Source organism: Schistocerca cancellata, chromosome 1, assembly GCF_023864275.1.
Source record: "Schistocerca cancellata isolate TAMUIC-IGC-003103 chromosome 1, iqSchCanc2.1, whole genome shotgun sequence".
In the NCBI taxonomy this organism is placed as follows: domain Eukaryota; kingdom Metazoa; phylum Arthropoda; class Insecta; order Orthoptera; family Acrididae; genus Schistocerca; species Schistocerca cancellata.
Genome location: NC_064626.1, coordinates 299,424,102 through 299,446,065, shown reverse-complemented (window position 1 = coordinate 299,446,065; position 21,964 = coordinate 299,424,102). Strand labels below are relative to the sequence as shown.

The 21,964-nt window shown below is 39.7% G+C and overlaps 1 protein-coding gene across 1 annotated transcript in view; it reads left to right on the top strand.

Annotated features, from left to right (window-relative positions):
- LOC126172008 (serine/threonine-protein phosphatase 6 regulatory ankyrin repeat subunit C-like) overlaps positions 1-21,614 on the top strand; it is a 34,386-nt gene extending 12,772 nt beyond the window's left edge. The window contains exon 2 of the mRNA XM_049920844.1: positions 16,675-21,614. Within this exon, the coding sequence (XP_049776801.1) occupies positions 16,690-18,990 (2,301 nt within the window). The 5' untranslated portion in view covers positions 16,675-16,689 and the 3' untranslated portion in view covers positions 18,991-21,614. The remainder of the gene's footprint in view (positions 1-16,674) is intronic.
- The last annotated feature ends 350 nt before the right edge of the window (positions 21,615-21,964 follow it).

Below are 21,964 nucleotides of genomic sequence, written 5' to 3'. Positions count from 1 at the left end.
CATTTCCCCAACAAAGCTCCTGGGCCAGATTGGATCCACCATCAGATGATCAAACAACTCTCATCCGATTAGAAGTGACATCTCCTCGTCATCTTCAACTGAATCTGGTGCAATGGCATCTTTCCATCACAATGGTGGGAGAGCACCATCATTCCAGTGCTCAGACCCTGTAAAAACCCACTTGATGTGGATGGCTATCGGCCCATCAGCCTCACCAATGTTCTTTGTAAGCTGTTAGAATTTATGGTAAGTTGGCAGTTGTATTGAGTCCTGGAGTCACATGGCCTACTGGCTCCATACCAAGGCGGTTTCAACCAGGGTCGCTGTACCATTAATAATCTAGTTTCCCTCGAGTCTGCCATCTGAACAGCCTTTTCCATACACCAACACCTGGTTGCTGTCTTTTTTGTTTTACGAAAAGCTTATGACATGACCTGGCGACATCATATCCTTGCCACATTATATGAGTGGGGTCTCCGCGGCCCGCTCCCGATTTTTATCCAAAATTTCCTATCGCGTTGATTTTCTATGTCCAAGTTGGTGCCTCCCATAGTTCCCTCCCCCCTCCCCCCTGCCCATATTAAGGATACTGGGGTCCTACAGGGCTCTGTATTGAGTGTATCTCTGTTTTTAGTGGCCATTAATGGTTTAGCAGCAGCTGTCGGGCCGCCGGTCTCGCCTTCTCTCTATGCAGACAACTTCTGGATTTCGTACTGCTCCTCCAGTACTGGTGTTGCTGAGCGGCACCTACAGGGAGCCATCCATAAGGCACAGTCATGGGCTCTAGCCCACAGCTTCCAGTTTTCAGCTGCGAAGTCATGTGTCATGCAGTTCTGCAGTGTCATACCATTCATCTGGAACCAGAAGTTTACCTCAATGACAATCCACTCGCTGTAGTGGAGACTTATCGATTCCGAGGACTAGTTTTTGATGCCTAATTGATGTGGTTTCCTCATCTTCATCAGCTGAAGTGGAAGTGTTGGCTGCACTTCAATGCCCTCCACTGCCTGAGCAACACCAAAGGGTGCAGAACACTCTACGCTGCTGCGGCTCTACAGAGCCCTTGTTCAATCCCGCTTTGACTATGGGAGTCTGATTTATGGTTTGGCGGCACCCTCAGCATTGCGTTTACTCCACCCAGTGCACCACTGTGGTGTTCGACTGGCAACAGGAGCTTTTAGGACGAGTCTGGTGACCAGCGTCCAGGTGGAGGCCAGAGTCCCTCCATTGAAGATTAGTCATGCACAACCGCTTGCCAGTTACTTTGCACACATTCATAGTTCTCCTGAGCATCCAAATTACCATCTCCTCTTCCCATCCACGACAGTTCATCTCCTGCATCGGAGACCCAGGTCAGGGCTTACGATTGCAGTTTGCGTCCAATCTCTTCTGTCTGAAGTGGAGTCCTTGGCTTTACCACCTATACTCGAGGTCCATTCAAGTACACCTCCATCGTGTACACCTAGGCCGAAGCTTCGCCTGGACCTTTCACATGGCCCTAAGGACTCAATTAACCCTGCGGCTCTATGCTATCATTTTCCCTAAATTCTTGACATGTACCTGGACCATGAAGTGGTTTACATTGACAGCTCAATGGCTGATGGTTACGTTGGCTTCTCGTATCTTCGTGGAGGACATATTGAACAGCACTCCTTGCCAGATGGCTGCAGTGTTTTCATTGCAAAGCTGGCAGTCATTTCTCGTGCTGTTGAGCGCATCCGCTCATTTCATTCCCTGGCGAGTCATTTCTTCTCTGTACTGACTCCTTGAGCAGCCTACAAGCTATCGACCAGTGCTACCCCCACCATCCTTTGGTAGGAATCATCCAGGGGTCCATCCAGGAGTCCATCATTCCATGGTATTTGTGTGGACCTCAGGCCACATCGGAATCCCAGGAAATGAACTTGCTGACAGGCTGGCCGAGCAGGCTACACGGAAACTGCTTCTGGAGATTGGCATCTCTGTAACTGACCTGTGATCATTATTACACCACAAGGTTTTTCAGCTTTGGGAGATGGAATGGCATATTCTCAGTATGCACAACCAACTGTGTGCCCTTAAGGAGACTGTGAATGTGTGGAAGACCTCCATGTGGGCCCCTCACAGGGACTCTCTGGTTCTCTACCGGCTCCACATTGGCCACACGTGGCTAATACATGGCTACCTCCTCCGTCGCGATGACCCACCTCGGTGTCACTGTGGCTCACATATGAATGTCGTCAAAATCTTGCTGGACTGCCCACTTTCAGCTGCTCTGCGACAGACTTAATCTTCCCAATACCCTACCTTCAGTTTTGGGCAACAATGCCTCAACAACAGATTTCATTTTACATTTTATTTGTGGGTTGGTTTTCATCGTACCATGTAAGGGTGGGCATTTAGCCTTCTCTCTGAGCTCGCCACTCTCCATCCATTTTAACTCCGTCACACTTCCCTTGCATTTATTTGTCTTGGTGGTTGTCTCTTCCCTACATGTGTTCATCTGGCCTTGTCTTTTTGGGGTGGACATTTTAATGTGTTGCAGAGTGGCTGGCTCATCCTCTTCTATTATTGTGGTCAGCCAGCCCAGGCCATATGCTCTATGGTTTTAATACCCTCTTCTGCTTTTCCTTGTGGTGTATGTTTTCCCCGTTTTTTGTTCATTCCATTCGTTTTCATTTTAGGTGTGGTGTTGGGTGTTTTTGTACCTTGAGCCTTGCTTGTGTCAGGAAAAAGGGACTGATGACCCTGTAGTTTGGTTCCTTTTTACTGCAGACCAACCACCCAATCTAGAAGCTTGATATGTATGTACTGTATTCAAGTAAAAACTTACTTGCAATGCCAAAAATAAGAAAATAAGGATGGCAACCCCCTCACTGTAGCCCTGTAGCCTATTCATGCTTTGGAAATTAACAGGTAATAGCACAATGTCATCATTGTCTTTCAATTACTCATTTTTTACTGGAAGTTCATTCTCTCCTTGAGCAAGGTGGTGCAGTCGTTAGCACACTGGACTTGCATTCGGGAGGACGACAGTTCAATCCCGCATCTGGCCATCCTGATTTAAGTTCTCCGTGATTTCCCTAAATCGGTCTAGGCAAATGCCGGTATGGTTCCTTTAAAAGGGCATGGCCGACTTCCTTCCCCATCCTTCCCTAATCCGATGAGACCGATGGCCTCGCTGTTTGGTCTCTTCCCCCAAACAACCGTCACCCTCTCCTACAGATCCAAGGACATTTCAGTGGTGGAGTTGGTTTCTTTGCTCAATGATACATATAGCCATACTTTAGTTGCAGCCACATTCAAGAAGAGACACCAGATTAGCATATGGTTCCTGAAGAGATGCAGCAGTCTTCTCAGAAGTTGCTTGGGTGTTAGTCAGAGTAACTGCCTGAGATGTGGCCATGTAATATTAGTCAACACAGCCTTCCTATACTAGTACTGAGAGAATAGGGAAGCTACAGCCATTAATTATACTTCATTTTGATTTGCAGCTCCTTGTATTGGCCATGTTTGCAGTTAAAATTGTTGGATGCGAGGTCCGCCAGTTATGCAAAACACCGTTTGTCTCAGTACCCAAACATGTTTCAGCACCACTGTGCCATCATCAGTGGGTTTTCGTTTTTATTTATTCTTTACATTTGGTGTGCATGAATTTTCTGGATCACTTGTATGTTAGTGACTACAGGTAGCTTATCATGCTTTCGTGTGGCAAGCACTTCCATTCTCCGCATCATGATGAGGTGTTACGATGCACATGTAACTATAACAAGTATTTTCCACAAATAACGTAGTAAAACACTTTTCAGTTCACCGGAACACATTGTGATTGTGGTTTGTTAATTGATAACAAACCACAATCACACTGTGTTCTGGTGAAGTGAAAAGTGTTTTATTATGTTATTTGAGGAAAATACTTGTTATAGTTATGTTTGCATCAGAACACCTCAGCATGATGTGGAGAATGGAAGTGCTTGCCACATGAAAACATGACAAGCTACCTGTAGTCATTAACACACAAGTGATCCAGAAAATTCATGCACATCAAATGTAAAGAATAAATAAAAACGAAAACCCACTGATGATGCCACAGTAGTGCCAAAACATGTTTGGGTACTGAGAGAAATGGTGTTTTGCATAACTGACAGACCTCACATCCAACAATTAATTATACTTCCTGAAGATATGCAGCTCTACAATATGGCTTAATGGTAATGCCATCCTCCTTAGTAAAATAGTACAATATTTGCATCACCAGGCAGTTACTACGCAACGGAATGATACCATCAGGAAGACAAAATTGTTGTTCGGTGGGCTGAATAATGGAATGATGGATGCTTTATTACTATAGAGAGTGGAGCTCAGTGGCAAGTACCAGACTACAGATCCAGATTTAATCTATGGCTATTTCTAGAATTTTTATCTGACACTTTTCACTTCTGACAATTTTTTGTTGAAGTAAAAGATGTGAACTTGAACTGTGATTTTGAACTGTTGGTCTCGCCTATGACTAGCTGGGAAGTTAATTCGAAAGTTGGAGGAAGGCCTACCAGCCCTAATAGGACCATGTTTAGAAAGCACTGTAGTGTTCAAATGAATCTTCAGTTTGACAACAGCAATACTCTTTTGTAAGTTGAACTTGAAAAGATAGTGAAAGGGATGAAATTAGATATAGGAATTAGTTATGTGCAGTGGCAAGAAGAAAATAGGATTTCTGTTCAGGTGAGTACAGGATCATCAACACAAAATCAAATAGGAGTAGTACTGGATTAGTAGTACCAGCAACCAAGAAAATAGGAATGTATGTAAACTCATATGTAAAGCATAGTGAGTGGATTATAGATGCCATGACCCACACATTAATGTGAGTAAATATTCTAACTAACTTCATAAGTGAAGAAGAGATTAAGAAATTACTCATTCTGTTAATGGAGATGAAAATTTAATTGTGATAGGGACTTTAATTCATGAGTAGGAAAAAGAAAAGAAGGAAAAATAGTTGGAGATTGACTGAGGGAAAGGAATGAAAAGGGAAACTGTTTGGTAGAATTTTGCACAGAGCACAATTTAGTCATTTCAAACACTTTGTTTAAGAGTCATGTAAGAAGTTGATGTATGTGGAAGATATTTGGGGATGCTAGAGGGTTTTAGCTAGAGTATGTAATGGTAAGACAGCAATTTATAAACCAGACTTAAATCACAAAACATATCCAGGAATGGATGTGGACTCTGAACATAATTTATTAGTTATAAAATGCAGATTGAGGCTCAAGAAATTGGAGAAAGATGGGCAAACTAGTATAAGTTGAAATGAACACAAATAGTTGAGAGTTTCAGTTAGAGCATTAGGTAACAATTGAGGGGCAGAATGGAAGGGGAAGTACAATAGAAAATAAATGTGTCATTCTGGAATAAGAAGTAGTGAAAACGGCAAACAAACAAGTGGTTAAAAAGACTAGGTCCACTATAAATCCTTGTACAGCCCATAATTCATGAAATGCAAAAAATATAAAAATACAGTAAATTAACCAGGCGAAAGGGAATACTGACATCTAAAAAAATATATTTACAGAAGATGTAAAATAAGGAAATAGGAATGGATGAGGAAAAACGCAAAGCTGTAAAGGAAGCACACACAGTTACAGGTAATGTAGATACTAATTATTGGAATTTTTTTAAAAAAAAGATATGTTTTGAGAATGGAGAAGTAGCTGTATGAAGATCAAGAGTTCAGATTACAAGCCAATTCTAAGCAAAGAGGGGTAGTTTGAAAGGTGTAAGGAATACATGAAAGGGCTTTATACGGAAAGAAATTCGAAACAATGTTATTGGAAGGCAAGGTGAAGTAGGTGAAGCTTAGATGGGAGAATTCAATATGCTAGAAGAATTTGACAAAGCACAGGGGACTTAAGATGAAATACGGCACCTGGAATAGATGATATTGCCTCTGAATTATTAAGCTTCTTTTGAGAATCAATGATGGGAACTATTCCATGTAGTGTGTGGGACATGTAAGACAAGCAGATTACTCTCAGACTTCAAGGAGAGTATAGTCATTCCACTACCAAAGAAGGCAAGTGGCGATAGGTGCAGCTGTTAGCAGTCAGTTGCAAAATACCAACAAGAATGGAATAGCTGGTAAAAGCTGACCTAGCCGAAGCGCAGTTTGGATTCTGGAGAAATGGAAAATGTGAGGCATTTCTAACCCTAAGACTTATCTTAAGAGATCAGCAGAGAAAACGCAAACCTTAATTTACACCTTTTGAGGATTTAGACAAAGCTTTTGACATTGTTGAATGAAAAATAGTCTTTGAAATTCCGAAACCATCAGGGAGTGTAAGTTTGTCTACAATTTGTATTGAAACCAGTCTAAAGTTGTAAGTACTGAAAGACATGCAATGGTGGCTGTGGTTGAGAATGGTTGTAGGCTGTCCTCCTTTTTATTCAGTCGATACATAAAAACAAGCAGCAAAGGAAACCAAGGAGAAATTTGACAAGAGAATTAAAGTTCTGGGAGGAGAAATAATAACTTCAATGTTTGCTAATGACACTGCAGTTCCTGTCACAGACAGCAAAGGAGTAGAAGATTAGTTGACTGAAATTAACAGTGTCTTGGAAAGAGGTTGTAAGAGGAACATGATCGGAAGTAAAACAAAAGTGATGGAAGGCAGCCAGATTCAGTCAGGTAATGTGAATGGAATTAAATTAGGAAATGAAGCACAGATAGTAGCAGACAAGTTTTCCTATTTGAATTACAAAAAAACATAATGGCAGAAGCAAAGAGGATATAAACTGCAGACTGTCATTAGAGGTAAACACAGATTCAAAATGAAGTGCCACAGAAGAATTTGGAAGGGTAGCTAGGTAAATCAAATAATTTGTGAAGAAGTTCTGCATTGAATTGTGGAGAAAAGAAACTTGTTGCGCAATATGAATAAAGGATGAAAGGAATACTTAATTTAGTAATGGCAGAAAGTGTCAGAAGTAAAAATTATAGAGGAATACCAAGGCTTGGCTACAATTAACAGGTTAAATTGGGTGTAGGTTTTAGTAGTTATGCAGAGACAAATAGATTTATTTGGGGAGTTGCATCAATCCAGTCTTCTAACTGAAAATGTAACAATGACAAAAGACACTCAAATACATACACCTGTAGTTGCATTGACATTAACTGTTAATGAGCGGTTCTTCAGGTTAATGGGAGAGGGAGGAGGTGAATGATGTGGTTCAGCTTAAAGGAGCTAAAATGTGTGGGGCATTTAGGGAATGTGGAGGTAGTGGGAGGCATGATAGAGGCAGAGCCAAGGGGCTCTCAGTGGAGTAACAAAATGTGAACAGAAAAGATTTTAATCACAAAACAAGGGGTGAGGGAAAGTTTGTGAGTAGTGGAAGGTAAGAGAAATGAGAGGGGACTAGCGAAGTTTAAGCCCGTGTGATTACAAGAATGGAAGACATATTGGTGAGTCAGTTTCCACCTATGCAATTTAGAGGATCTGGTCCTTGCACTAAGAAGAAAGAACTCTTAAATGTGAATGTTCCTGGTGGAAATAATTAAAATGGAATGGGTGCTGAAGCAACTATTGAAGTAATTGGTAATGGTAAGTGCAGAATGTTTAGCTACTGGGTGGTTGAGTTAGTGGTTAAATACAGTTTCATAGCAGCCATTCATCTGTGTAGACAACTGGTTGATTGAAGGAGTCAGCTGAAGAAATTGTTAACCTACAAGGGTATATCTTGAGATATTGCATGTTATATGTTTGATTAAATTCAAAGACAGGAACATAAAGGCTGTAAGACAAAACAGTTCATATAAAAGACAGTTCTTTCTAATAATACATGTAAAATTACTTGTTATCAGCATGCAGTACACTGAATATATAACAGATAGGGTGATCAGTCAAATCCCTACTCAACTGAGTGTTAGCACTTTCTTCTGCCAAATCATTTAACTGTCATTCCCAGATATAATGCTGCACTACTGATATACAGGGCTATTACAAATGATTGAAGCGATTTCATAAATTCACTGTAGCTCCATTCATTGACATATGGTCACGACACACTACAGATATGTAGAAAAACTCATAAAGTTTTGTTCGGCTGAAGCCGCACTTCAGGTTTCTGCCGTCAGAGCGCTCGAGAGCGCAGTGAGACAAAATGGCGACAGGAGCCGAGAAAGCGTATGTCGTGCTTGAAATGCACTCACATCAGTCAGTCATAACAGTGCAACGACATGCCAGGACGAAGTTCAACAAAGATCCACCAACTGCTAACTCCATTCGGCAATGGTATACGCAGTTTAAAGCTTCTGGGTGCCACTGTAAGGGGAAATCAACGGGTCGGCCTGCAGTGAGCGAAGAAACGGTTGAACGCGTGCGGACAAGTTTCACGCGTAGCCCGCGGAAAATTGGCTCATGCCACAACTGGAGACCGACAGCGCCGACTTCATCTTTCAACAGGATGGTGCTCCACCGCACTTCCATCATGATGTTTGGCATTTCTTAAACAGGAGAGTGGAAAACCGATGAATCGGTCGTGGTGGAGATCATGATCAGCAATTCATGTCATGGCCTCCACGCTCTCCTGACTTAACCCCATGTGATTTCTTTCTGTGGGGTTATGTGAAAGATTCAGTGTTTAAACTTCCTCTACCAAGAAACGTGCCAGAACTGCGAGCTCGTATCAATGATGCTTTCGAACTCATTGATGGGAACATGCTGCGCTGAGTGTGGGAGGAACTTGATTATTGGCTTGATGTCTGCCGAATCACTTAAGGGGCATACATCGTACATTTGTGAATGCCTAAAAAAACTTTTTGAGTTTTTGTATGTGTGTGCAAAGCATTTTGAAAATATCTCAAATAATAAAGTAATTGTAGAGCTGTGAAATCGCTTCAATCATTTGTAATAACCCTGTATAATTTAGTTGCTTTCACAAGTTGCCCCCACCTTTTATAGACAGGAGATGCCTGTGACTGGACCATTTTAGATGGTGACAGGTTGCTGTATAGGATAAGTAGTGCACCTGGAACATTCGTATGGAATGACCATCTTTCTTACACTCCTTATTCCAGCACACCATTTGAAAATGGAGGCCGGCCACGGTGGCCGTGCGGTTCTGGCGCTGCAGTCCGGAACCGCGAAGCTGCTACGGTCGCAGGTTCGAATCCTGCCTCGGGCATGGGTGTGTGTGCTGTCCTTAGGTTAGTTAGGTTTAAGTAGTTCTAAGTTCTAGGGGACTTATGACCTAAGATGTTGAGTCCCATAGTGCTCAGAGCCATTTGAACCATTTTGAAAATGGAATGGAACAGGAAAAGTGAAAGTGGTACCTGAAATAAACTCTGCCACACTTCATATCATGACTTACATAGTATAGCTTGTACAGCGCTAGATTTTGTGGATGTAATATTGTGTTTTTTATAGCTTTACCTGAATGTCTTGTGAGGGAATCTGCTCTTAACTTCTGAAACTTGCAAGCTACCAAACGAGACTGTGTTCAGAAGTCTACAGGGTGTTACAAAAAGGTACGGCCAAACTCTCAGGAAAAATTCCTCACGCACAAAGAAAGAAAATATGTTATGTGGACATGTGTCCAGAAACGCTTACCTTCCATGTTAGAGCTCATTTTATTACTTCTCTTCAAATCACATTAATCATGGAATGGAAACACACAGCAACAGAACGTACCAGTGTGACTTCAAACACTTTGTTACAGGAAATGTTTAAAATGTCCTCCGTTAGTGAGGATACATTCATCCACCCTCCGTTGTATGGAATCCCTGATGCGCTGATGCAGCCCTGGAGAATGGCGTATTGTATCACAGCCGTCCACAATACTAGCACGAAGAGTCTCTACATTTGGTACCGGGGTTGCATAGACAAGAGCTTTCAAATGCCCCATAAATGAAAGTCAAGAGGGTTGAGGTGAGGAGAGCGTGGAGGCCATGGAATTGGTCCGCCTCTACCAATCCGTCGGTCACCAACTCTGTTGTTGAGAAGCGTACAAACACTTCGACTGAAATGTGCAGGAGCTTCATCGTGCATGAACCACATGTTGTGTTGTACTTGTAAAGGCACATGTTCTAGCAGCACAGGTAGGGTATCCCATATGAAATCATGATAATGTGCTCCATTGAGCGTAGGTGGAAGAACATGGGGCCCAATCAAGACATCACCAACAATGCCTGTCCAAACGTTCACAGAAAATATGTTGATGACGTGATTGCACAATTCCGTGCGGGTTCTCGTCAGCCCACATATGTTGATTGTGAAAATTTACAATTTGATCATGTTGGAATGAAGCCTCATCCGTAAAGAGAACATTTGCACTGAAATGAGGATTGACACATTGTTGGATGAACCATTCGCATAAGTGGACCCATGGAGGCCAATCAGCTGCTGATAGTGCCTGCACACGCTGTACATGGTATGGAAACAACTGGTTCTCCCGTAGCACTCTCCATACAGTCACGTGGTCAACATTACTTTGTACAGCAGCAACTTCTCTGACGCTGACATTAGGGTTATCGTCAACTGCACGAAGAATTGCCTCGTCCATTGCAGGTGTCCTCGTTGTTCTAGGTCTTCCTCAGTCGCGAGTCATAGGCTGAAATGTTCCGTGCTCCCTAAGACGCTGATCAATTGCTTCAAACGTCTTCCTGTCGGGACACCTTCGTTCTGGAAATCTGTTTCGATACAAATGTACCATGCCACAGCTATTGCCCCGTGCTAATCCATACGTCAAATGGGCATCTGCCAACTCCACATTTATAAACATTGCACTGACTGCAAAACCACGTTCGTGATGAACACTAACCTGTTGATGCTACGTACTGATGTGCTTGATGCTAGTACTGTAGAGCAATGAGTCGCATGTCAACACAAACATCGAAGTCAACATTACCTTCCTTCAATTGGGCCAACTGGCGGTGAATCGAGGAAGTACAGTACATACTGACGAAACTAAAATGAGCTCTAACATGGAAATTAAGCATTTCCGGACACTTGTCCACATAACATCCTTTCTTTATTTGTGTGTGAGGAATGTTTCCTGAAAGTTTGGCCGTACCTTTTTTTAACACCCTGTATAATGTATGCAGTCAGCAACCTAGTGTTGACTAGGTTTCTAGTGAATATGTTTTCAACATTGCTTTCATTTCATTTTATGTAAGTCACTAGCCCTTAGCTTAATGTCTGCCTGTTTAAGAGAAAATATTGCCTGCTGCCAACCAGTGACAGTCCTTTGTCAGAAGCTTCTGTCCAGTAATGTTGTGTCTGCATTAATGTAAACAACATGGCGCTTCTACTAGCCATAGCAGGTAATAATTTTTTCAGTTATGCATTACTAGTTTCTTGGGCATTAAGGCCACTCTGAGCAATATATACAGGGCTGCACCGGTTTCTTGCTCCTGTCACATAAAAAATGTAACTTTCTCTCTCGTACCAGTCACTGCCTTAACAAAACAGAAATTTCTATAAATAATTGTTCTGTTAAAACAATCATGCAATAAGATAGGGTTTATTATTATTTACCTCTTCACTTTACTACTGTTATTCCATTTCAATTTGTATTAAAACTTTGCTTGTTTTTACAAAGTATGAGCAGTGTGTCTCTTAATGCGTTATATTTGTATGATTGTGTTCTTGAAGGACTGCATTAGCAAATTGGATTTATCCACAAACCATGTTTTATTTTATTATAGCTTCTTGTGCACACTGATTTTTCAATTACTTGGGTACATTTGAGTGTGTACCAGAATTTGGCAGTGTATTATATGTAAGAACTAAGATCATGTTTAAAACCAAGCAAAAAAATAGTGCCTGTGGAACATCCAAAGCAGCAACATGTAAGTATGCAAAAGTTTTCAACAATATCACATGAGCTGGTTACTAAATTTAATGAACGAAGGATGTAGTAGCAAAATGAGATAGTGCAGCAGTGAAAAAACATCTGACTTAGATTTGGTGAGTACATGTTTAGATACAAGAATAATGTGCTAAGCTTTATGTGGTATTTCTGGCTCAACTGATGAAATGTGCTAGATGTACTAAACCCTTGAAGATTTCCATAAAAGTAATTCTTTTTTCAAACCACACCATTTGAACCAGGCTAACTAACATAGCTTCCATACGGGATGATTTACTTTGAAGGATAATTCCTCCAACATGGTTATTGGCCAGTTTGTTCTTCCATCCTTGAGAAACTGTTCAGTCTCTGATGATCTCACCTCTGGTTATAGTTTGAAATGTGCTAAGAAAAAAAGTAATCAAGACAAGGGAGACAATTAAAACACTACACATGAAAACTTGTATTGTTGTGTTCTTATGTGATTAATTATACCTTGAGAAATTATCAGTTATTCCCTTCCCCCCATAGCCTCATCATGTTCTGCTGTGCTTTCCTGCACTTGTAGTACTGTGCAAGTGTTGAGGTGCCATAGCTGTTAAGACACTAGGCTCAGTTTCAGGGATATGAGTGGGTTCTAGTTTATGTTTTACTTGTTTTTCTTAAGTCACCTACATGAATACTAGTATGGTTCCTTAATCAAGGTCACAGCTGATTTTCATTGCAGACTATGACCAAGCAAGCTAATGATCCATGTTGAACATGTGAGATTATCTAGTGATCCATCTCAAATTACCTCAGAGCTAAAGGCGTACTGAATATCTTCTTCCTTCATTTATATCTTCCATCCATTTTCAGTAATCATTTCTTCTCTTTGTCATCTGAAAGGGACTATAGATTTTTTTTTCGTCTTAATTTAATGATAGCTTCATTTTACAGATCATTTTTCTGTATATAAATGCTATATATGAGGGTGGCTTGAAAAGTTCTCGGAATCACCACAAGAGGTTAGCGCTAGCGCAATGAGTTGTTCACATGATATTCATTGGACTGTTGCCTGTAAACATGTGCCACATCAGTGGTCTTGGAAGAGAGCTGTAGCAGTGACATGGCTCTTTTGTTGTTCCTGTGTAGTGATTTGCAAAGATGGAAAAAAAATTGAGATTCGAGCAGTGATTAAGTACTTCATAAAGAAATGTATTTATTTATTTATTTTTATGTTTAGCATATGGCAATGCACATCATTTTAAGCTTCTTACAAATATTTAAACAAAGATATACATAAAAAACACAACAAAATGTGCTATATAAGAAGAGTATAACATACAGATAATGGGCAATATCATTAAATAAAAACATCAAGATTATGTATAAAGTCTATTGCATTATCTGTTGCCATCAGAAAATCACTGAACTTGCACTGTATACTCTTCTGTCGCACTCTTGGACAATTTGGTGGATGGTCTGTCTGTTGGCTCCACAGTCACAGTTGGGAGTTGGTGTTTTACCCAATTTGTAAAGAGTATCTGCACATCATCTGTGATTTGTGTGTATTCTGTTAAGGGATGACCATATTTTACATGGTAGTTCATATCCAGGCAATCTCTCAGTGATGCAGGGGAGTGCTTGACAATGCTCAGGGCACACCTCTCGCCATTGTTCCTTCCAAGTCTTTATTGCATTAAAGTTTATACTTTGCAATTTCTTGGCTGTTATCATTGTTGGATGTCTAGACCTAAGTCTGTTCATTCCAGGTCAGACATGTTGCAGTGTATAGGAAATTGGGCATTGTCGATTATCTTCCTATATTCCTGGAGAAGAGCATTCCTCTGACATAGGTCCACAGGTGGTATGTGGCTCAGAATTGGCAGCCAATGTGTTGGGGTTGATCTGACGGTTCCGCTGAAAGTTTGCATTGTGCTATTCAGCTGCACATTGATTTCTTTTGTATAAAAATTGTTCATCCAGATCGGAGTGCAGTACCCCATGGTTGAGTAGACCAGTCTGAGTGCCAATGTGTGTAATGTGTCAACCAAAGTGCCCCAAGTAGTGCCACACAGCTTCTGGAAAATATTATTCCTTGTCTTTAGTTTGGCTGCAGTATTTTCCAGATGTTGTTTATAAGTGAGTGCTGTGTCCAAAGTGACTCCAAAGTACTTGGATTCTCATTAGATCGGAGTCAATTTTCCTCGAGACGAACGTCAAGTTGTTTGCTTGCTAATTTATTATTGAGATGGGAACATGTAGTTTCGCTTTTTGTAGGATTTGGCTGTAATCTCCATTTATCAAAAGTATGTAATTAATGTCTCCAAGTCAGGTGTCAATGTTGTTTCCATGGCCTCAAAGTTCTTGTGTTGTGTTGCCAAGACCCAATCGTCTGTGTACCTAAACTTCCTGGGAGATGTGGATGGCATATTGGCAATATACAAGCTGAACAGTAGTGGATCCAACACGGAGCCCTGCGGTAGGCCGTTGTTTGGGGTTACTTGGATGCTTATCTGTTCTCCTGTTACTACTTGGAATGTTCTGGCAGCAAGCATGGTATCTATAAGTCTGGTAGTTCTCAGGCAATGGATTGTTTGCATGAATTTGTACAATAGGACATGTCTCCAGACAGTGTCATAGGCAGCAGACAGATCTATGAAAACTGCTGATGTTTTTAATTTCCTTTGGTACCCAGCCTCTATGTACATAGTTAGTGACATAACCTGGTCTGTCCAGCTGGCGCAGGGTGGAACCCAACTTCCTCCACGGGAACTGACTCCAGAGTTTTGGTGGCAATGCCGTTATAGAGAAGTCTTTCCAGGAGTTTAAAGACAGAGCTCAATAATATGACTAGGTGGTAGCTCTTTGGTTCATTACTCGGCTTCCCAGAGTAACATGGTGTGTAAGGCTAGTTTGTGTCTGTTGTAGAATACTACACATGCACCCTGGATAGCGTCTAATTATAGACGTGAACTTAATAAACTAGCGCTAACTGGCAGCCAGACAATCATACTATCTCCTAGCTATTTAATAGCACATCCTAATCAAAATTCATAAAGAAAGGTATGAAAGAAAAGGACATTTATGCCGATTTCCAGAATACACTGGGGGACTCTGCTCCTCCATATTCAAATGTTGCCAAGTGGACAAATGAATTTAAACTTGGTTGGGAGAGCTTGGATGATTATCTGTGCAGTAGTCGGCCAAGATGTCACTACTCCAGAAATCGGTGCAAAAGTGCACAAAATGGTTATGGAGGATTGCTGATTGAAAGTGTGTGAAATTTCTCACATTTGCCAGATGTCATTTGAAAGGGTATGTCACATTTTAACCGAAGAATTAGAAATGAAAAAATGACCTGCAAGATGGGTGCCACGATTCTTGACTCTGGATCAAATACATGTGACGTTCCCATGACAAAATTATACGAACTGAGGTATGAATTGTTTCCACAGCCACCTTATTCACCTGATATGGCTTCATAAGACTTCTATCTCTTCCCAAAACTGAAAATGTTTTTTGGTGGATGAAGATTCACTTCAAAAGAAGAATTATAGCCAAAGTTGACATCTATTTTGCAGACGTGGAGGAAACTCATTTTCAAGATGGGCTCAAGCACTAGAACATCATTGGACCAAGTGCATTAATCTACACTGCATTGAAAAATAAAACAAAAGTTTCAGTGATTTAAGTACTTTTTTTCTATTCTATTACGAGAACTTTTCAAACCACCCTTGTACTGTGCGTGTTAGGTTATGTGATGCAATTCTTCACTATTGAAGTAAGATGCACCTATTATACGTACGCTGTATGAAAATTTTCTCTTGAATAGATGCACATGTTATTATTGGTGATTTATTTGGATATAAATATGCAACCAGTCACTTTTTTGGATTTTTGCTGTAATTTATTATTCTGTTAACTAATTTTTGAGCCACTGCATGCTCATCATCAGATGGAGGTGAACAGAAACACCATATTGTAGACCAAGTGTAGCTAGATACTGTGGTGATGGTGAGTGCACTGCATCATAAATCCATTCCCATAATGTACATTATCAGGTAATAGACAAAAATATACACAGTATTTAGCTGCTCTTGGTTTTACACTTATTCACAGAAGATAAACACTGGATGTAATGTGAAGAAATGTAAAAGCTGCAGCTAAACACTGTGTATATTTGTGTGTTTTACCAGATAATATATATTATGGAAACAGATTTGCTACAAATATTACAATGCAGTGTAGTGACCATCACCACAACATCTTGCTACACTTGGTCCCCAATATAATGCCCCAGTAACGCATCCATCTGATGATGAGCATGCCGTGGCTCAAAAACTAGAAAATGGTACAATAGATCATACCAAAAATCCAAAAACAGCAACTGGTGGCATATTTATATCCATATATTGATATCACAAGTTCTTATATTGGACAGCATGGGGAAGATGCATTTTTTTCACACTGAACAATGCATAAAACAATTCAAAAATTTCTTTATTTTCACGGGAGCAAAAAAGTTGTATCTAGTCAACAGTTTGTCAAATATTCAGACCTATTATTATTTAGAATTACAATTTCTTTTTAATTAGTAAAGCATGTGATATTTCAGTAATATCACTAATTTGTGTAAAATTGTTTAATAAGCTGAACAAATACTAAAGGGACTTTTTTCTGCTGGTAATTATTAGTGTAGCTGAACTATAATTTCCATTTTTTTACACCAGACAAGCATTAATTATTTTGTATGTGGTGACCACATTGATTTATCAGTGTTCCATAATAAGTGCAGTTAAAATTATTTTTGTATTGTAACAAATAATTAGACCATATTCTGATATTTGTGTATTTTTCTCTTTGCAGACCTGTCCTGATAGTATGGCACAGACAGCTCTCACCAAAGAAGAAATTTTTAAATGGACCCCTTTACGATTTGCTGAAGAGACAAATGCTTGGGATTGGATTGAGAAGCAGTTGGAAAATGGAATTTCTCTAAGAGAACTGGAAGTGACCAGAGATAAGCTGAAGAATAGAGAAGCAGCAGTTGGGATTCTAACCACAATTTGCAAGGCAGGTTACTCATGCCTTTTGAGATATGCTCTCAGTGAAGTGCCATCTCTGGCCAACATTTGCCTCGAACTGGATCAGACTAGACCACTGCATATGGCAATAAGACACCATCGTCATAGTATTGTGCGGTGTCTTATTAATACTAATGCGGATATAAATATTTGTGATCTCTCACAGAGAACACCGCTACATGAAGCTGTAAAAAGCAATTGTACACAAGCAGTGAGGATGCTACTGAATTCTGGAGCTGACAAGGAAATGAAAGATATGGGAGGAAAGACAGCAATACAAAGAGCAGCTGAGCTTAAACATACTGCTGTAGTCAAGTTACTTTGTGATGCTGGGGCTGACATAAATGTCAGTCAAATTTTGGAAGAGAGGCCTTTATACATAGCAGCACAAATGGGAGATGCAGAGACAGTGCGCCTTCTTTTGGTTTCTGGAGCTAGCGTGTATGATGACAGAAATCAGTCTGCATTGCATTTTGCAGCGGTAACTGGCTGTTATATTGCAGCACAGACATTAATTGAAGCAGGTATTGATGTCGATATCAGAGATGCAGATCAGATGACACCACTGCATCGTGCTGCTGAGCATGGCAACAGTGATATTTGTTCATACATGCTAGACGCTGGAGCCAATAGAGAAATTACAGATAAACATGGGAAAACCCCGTTGCAGTATGCAGCTCAGAAGGGACAGACTGCTGTGGTGCAACTTTTGTGTAACCAATCTGTAGATTTCAGTGTTAGTGAGCAGTCAAGGAAGATACTGTTCCTTGCAGCAGAGAGTGGCAATCAGGAAACTGTGCAGTTACTGCTACATCAATTTTCTGATACCTTTGATGAACATAAATTTCATGTTCTACTTGCAGCAGCATGCAGGGGCAGTGATGTTGCAGTTCAAACTCTGGCAAAATCAGGAGTGCATGTGAATGCACCAAATTTGTTTGGAAGGACAGTTCTGCATGAAGCTGCAGGCAGTTGCAGTGCAGAAACTGTATGCACACTGCTTGATGCTGGGGCTGATGGAAATGCAATGACCAATGATGGTAGGACACCTGCACATTTTGCTGCTGCATCTAGCAAGGCAGACACCCTGAAATTACTAATAGCCCAAAATGTTGATATTAACATTACAGATATTTCTGGAGAGACACCACTTCACTGTGCAGCAAAATGTGGCAGTAAAGAGTGCATAAACCTTCTACTGGATGCTGGTGCTTATCCATTTGCGATTACTGACAGTGGTATGACAGCATTACACTTTGCAGCAGCATCTGGAAAATGTTGTGCTGTTGAGTTACTCTTACTGAGCAACATCAGCCCTAATGTTAGGGATAAGAAAGATCGAACTCCCTTACACTTTGCTGCAGCTTCAGGGTGTCTTGAAACAGTGAGAACACTTTTTGACAAAGGATGTAATGTAGAGTCTACTGATAAGGATGGTAGGACACCATTGCACTGTGCAGCACAACGAGGACATTCTGAAATAGTGGAGTTTCTTTGTAAGAAAGGTGCAGATGCCAATGGGGGAAAGCAGGATAAATGGACAGAAAAACCAATTTATTTAGCTGCAGAAAACAACAACATAAAGAGTGTCCGTGCTCTTTGTCAAGTGTACTCTCTTGGCTGTGATGAATATAAGCGAACTGTATTGCATAAAGCAGCCATGATTGGTAAAGATGTGGTAGTGCAGACGTTGGCAGCTGCAGGTGCTGCAGTCAATGCACAAGACAGTCATCTAAATACACCTCTTTTTCTGGCTGTTGCATGGTGCAGTAAGGACACTGTGAGTGCACTGCTACGAGCAGGGGCTGATGTAAATATGACATGTACAAATGGTTGGACAGCTTTACACTGTGCCGCATCTTTCCAGAAAACTCACCTTGTTCAGATGTTAATGGAATGGGGTGCTGGAATAAATGTACAGGATGACTATGGACAAACACCACTTCATTGTGCAACTGACAGTGACAGCCTGGAAACAGTAAGAATTTTGCTTGAATCTGGTGCCAGGAAGGATATCAAGGATTGTTGGGGGGAATCTCCATATGATATTGCTAAAGATAATACAAATTATGCATTGATGAGACTTTTAAAAGATTAAAAATGATACAGTCATAGTATTTCATTGACTTATTGTACAAAGACTGGCACTGAACTTAATCCCTTTTGTACAAATGCACTGATCTATTTTGTTTAACTGGTGTTAATACTTCTGGGTGACAAGTAACATTGTATTTCTGTTATGTGGATTATTAATATAAATGAAAAACAATTTGTGTTGTTATAATATATGTATTGATCGTTTGTGTATGTAATACACATGACACATCAAGAGCTTCTGTCACTTAGTGTTCAGCTAATTCAGTTTCATTATTTATGTAATTGTAAAGTAGCTATTGAGTTTATGTTAATCTCTCAATTGTTTGTGGTCCAGGTGGTTAAAAATTACAAGTTACTAGGAGAATTCTCTTCATTTTCTATGAATGCTTAAATTTTGTTAGCACATTTTTGTGTTGCAATTCCACATACATTTTTTTTTTAATTTGTTACTCTATTTTTTATTCTATTCTTGTTGAGAATTTGCACAAAAGAATCAATTGAAATTATATTAAAGATTTATTTTGTATTTGCCATTTTAGTTCTATCTTACTTCACTACTGTGTGATGTTAATATGTGATAATTATGTTCATAAATTACAAGCAGTGAAGATAAAGTTGAGAAAGACTATAAATGCTGGAAGTTATGAGCTAGGCTAATGATTCTGAGATATGGATTTATAAAATCTGTCTAACAGAGATCATAAATAATGACAATTAATTGAAATGGAACACATGTTGCCAACATGCTCAGCAGTCAAAAGATTCAGGGTACAGGATAGCATTGTAAGCATCCATGGTAATGAAGAATAGAGCATACCAAAGAGAAAAATGATAACTTATAGTGAAGAACTGTACTTTCACTAATTTGGATGGGGAGGAAAGAGTCATATGTACTGGAAAAAAGAGAATACAAAAATCTGTTAGATTTATGGTAACTGAATTGGGAAAGGGAGGAGGAGTCAGAAATATGCAAAGAAGCTGTGAAATAAGTGTCATAAATCTTAGCACTGTACAGCAGGATTCAAAATAGGATTTTGTAGAAAACATATACAAATCTAGTAAAACCAAATGCAATGAGAAGAATACATTGAAGGCTTATGAAAAGGCAAAAAATCGTTGTCTAAAGTGACAAGGAAAGAGACAGGCAATGATCTGGAAAACTGATACTATTCAGATTATACAGAGCATAGAATTGCTACGATCAACAAAGTAGTTAAAGATACCTTCAGTATCTTCTGTGTCTATTATCTGTGGAAGATATAGAATCAAAAGGTTATTCAGCATATTTTTTAGTTTCTTCGGGTAGCATGAGAAATACATTTTCTTCATCATGGACAGGAAACATTATTGTGCAATCAAAAGAGCTACTCACACTTAATACCAAATCATTCGAGCTTTTGTAGCTATCAAATCAAAAGTTATTTACAGAAACATTTTATTTATTTTTTGTCTAAAAACCTAGACCTTGTGGACATCTGTTAATTTTCAATAATTTTAATGTCACTATTGCATAAACTGTTGACTAGTCTAACAAATGATGATCACCTGTACTTTAAGAAATGTAATAACACCAAAGAATCTGTGTTGCAGGTGTAACTAAAATAATTAACCAGTTATAACTCCTTACCATTTGCTGTATCTCTAAAAAACAATATATCTGTCCTTACAAAAACCAGTTTTAATTTTAAATAAAATGAGAGGCATGTTACAGAAATAGGCTACATTAATGATACTTTCCACCGAGAGGACACTTCAAACCTATGGAGAGACACATCCTATCTGAAATTACCCAGAAATCAAACCTTATATGCTGTGCTTAAAGTTTATAAATGTCATGTAATGATATTAACCTCAGAAAATTAAGACAGGTAGGCACTTACAGAAAACAAGGCAGTACCACAGCTTACCACTTAGTCTCCTGCGAGAACCAAGCCAGAGAAAAATTAACATGCAAATGTAAGAAATTGCTCTAAAATTTATCATAACATTTTCATTTTGGCAGAGAAACAGGCTAATGAAAAGTAAAAGAAACACAACAAACATGTTATAAATGAAAGTAACATGGTAGTTTTTGAAAGTCTTTCTGCCTATGCTACCATATCAAAACAAAAATACTAAAAAAAAAAAAAAAAAAAACCTATCAATTTGGCATATTTAGGTGATCTAGCGCTGGATGAAAAACCAGTCCATACTCTGGGGGTGACTGCAGAAGTACAGCCAAAAGATTACTTATTGGTGTTATAACTATTTTATATTACAATGCAGCAACACATACAGAAGGATTTTAATGAAATTAATACTGGTCTTGAAAGTCTACTTGATTATGACAGTCTGCTAAGTATAAAAAGAAAAGTATAGAGGTGAGAATGAAGGTTTTTTTAATTATTTTATTTTAGGGAAGGTGGGCCACAAAGCAATAGAAAGTATATTGAGTATGAATTAAGGTACAAGTTTATGAAAGTCTATATTTACCACAGCACTATAGGAGTCTCTTGTACTACACAGAAAAACTGGGAAGGAGGTCAGCAAAAAAAATTAAGTATTTGGCTGTATAAATACAAGTCAAGAATGAGAGCATTCACCAAAATACAAAGTGGAAGGATCCTGTTAGTACGAGGGGGGGGGGGGGGGGGTCAAATATAAATGGGATTTTTGTTCCTGAACAACAATTGGTAGGACTGGCCCCACACTTCTGTGATGCTTAGACGGGACCCTTAGAAGTGAGGAGAGTGTGCTGTTAGATATTTCCTGCTGTTTCGTCAGTAATGCTTACGATGTCTGAGCAACAGGTGCACCCCTCCGTCACGCAATGCATAATTATCATATTTCTTGCTCATGAAGGATTACAACAGCTGAAATTTGCCAAAGATTGACTGCACAGTTCAGTGATAAAACATTATCAAGCACGCGTATGTTTGCCTGGCATAAAAAGTTTGAGGAAGGACAAGAATGTGTGGAAAATTAACAACATGATT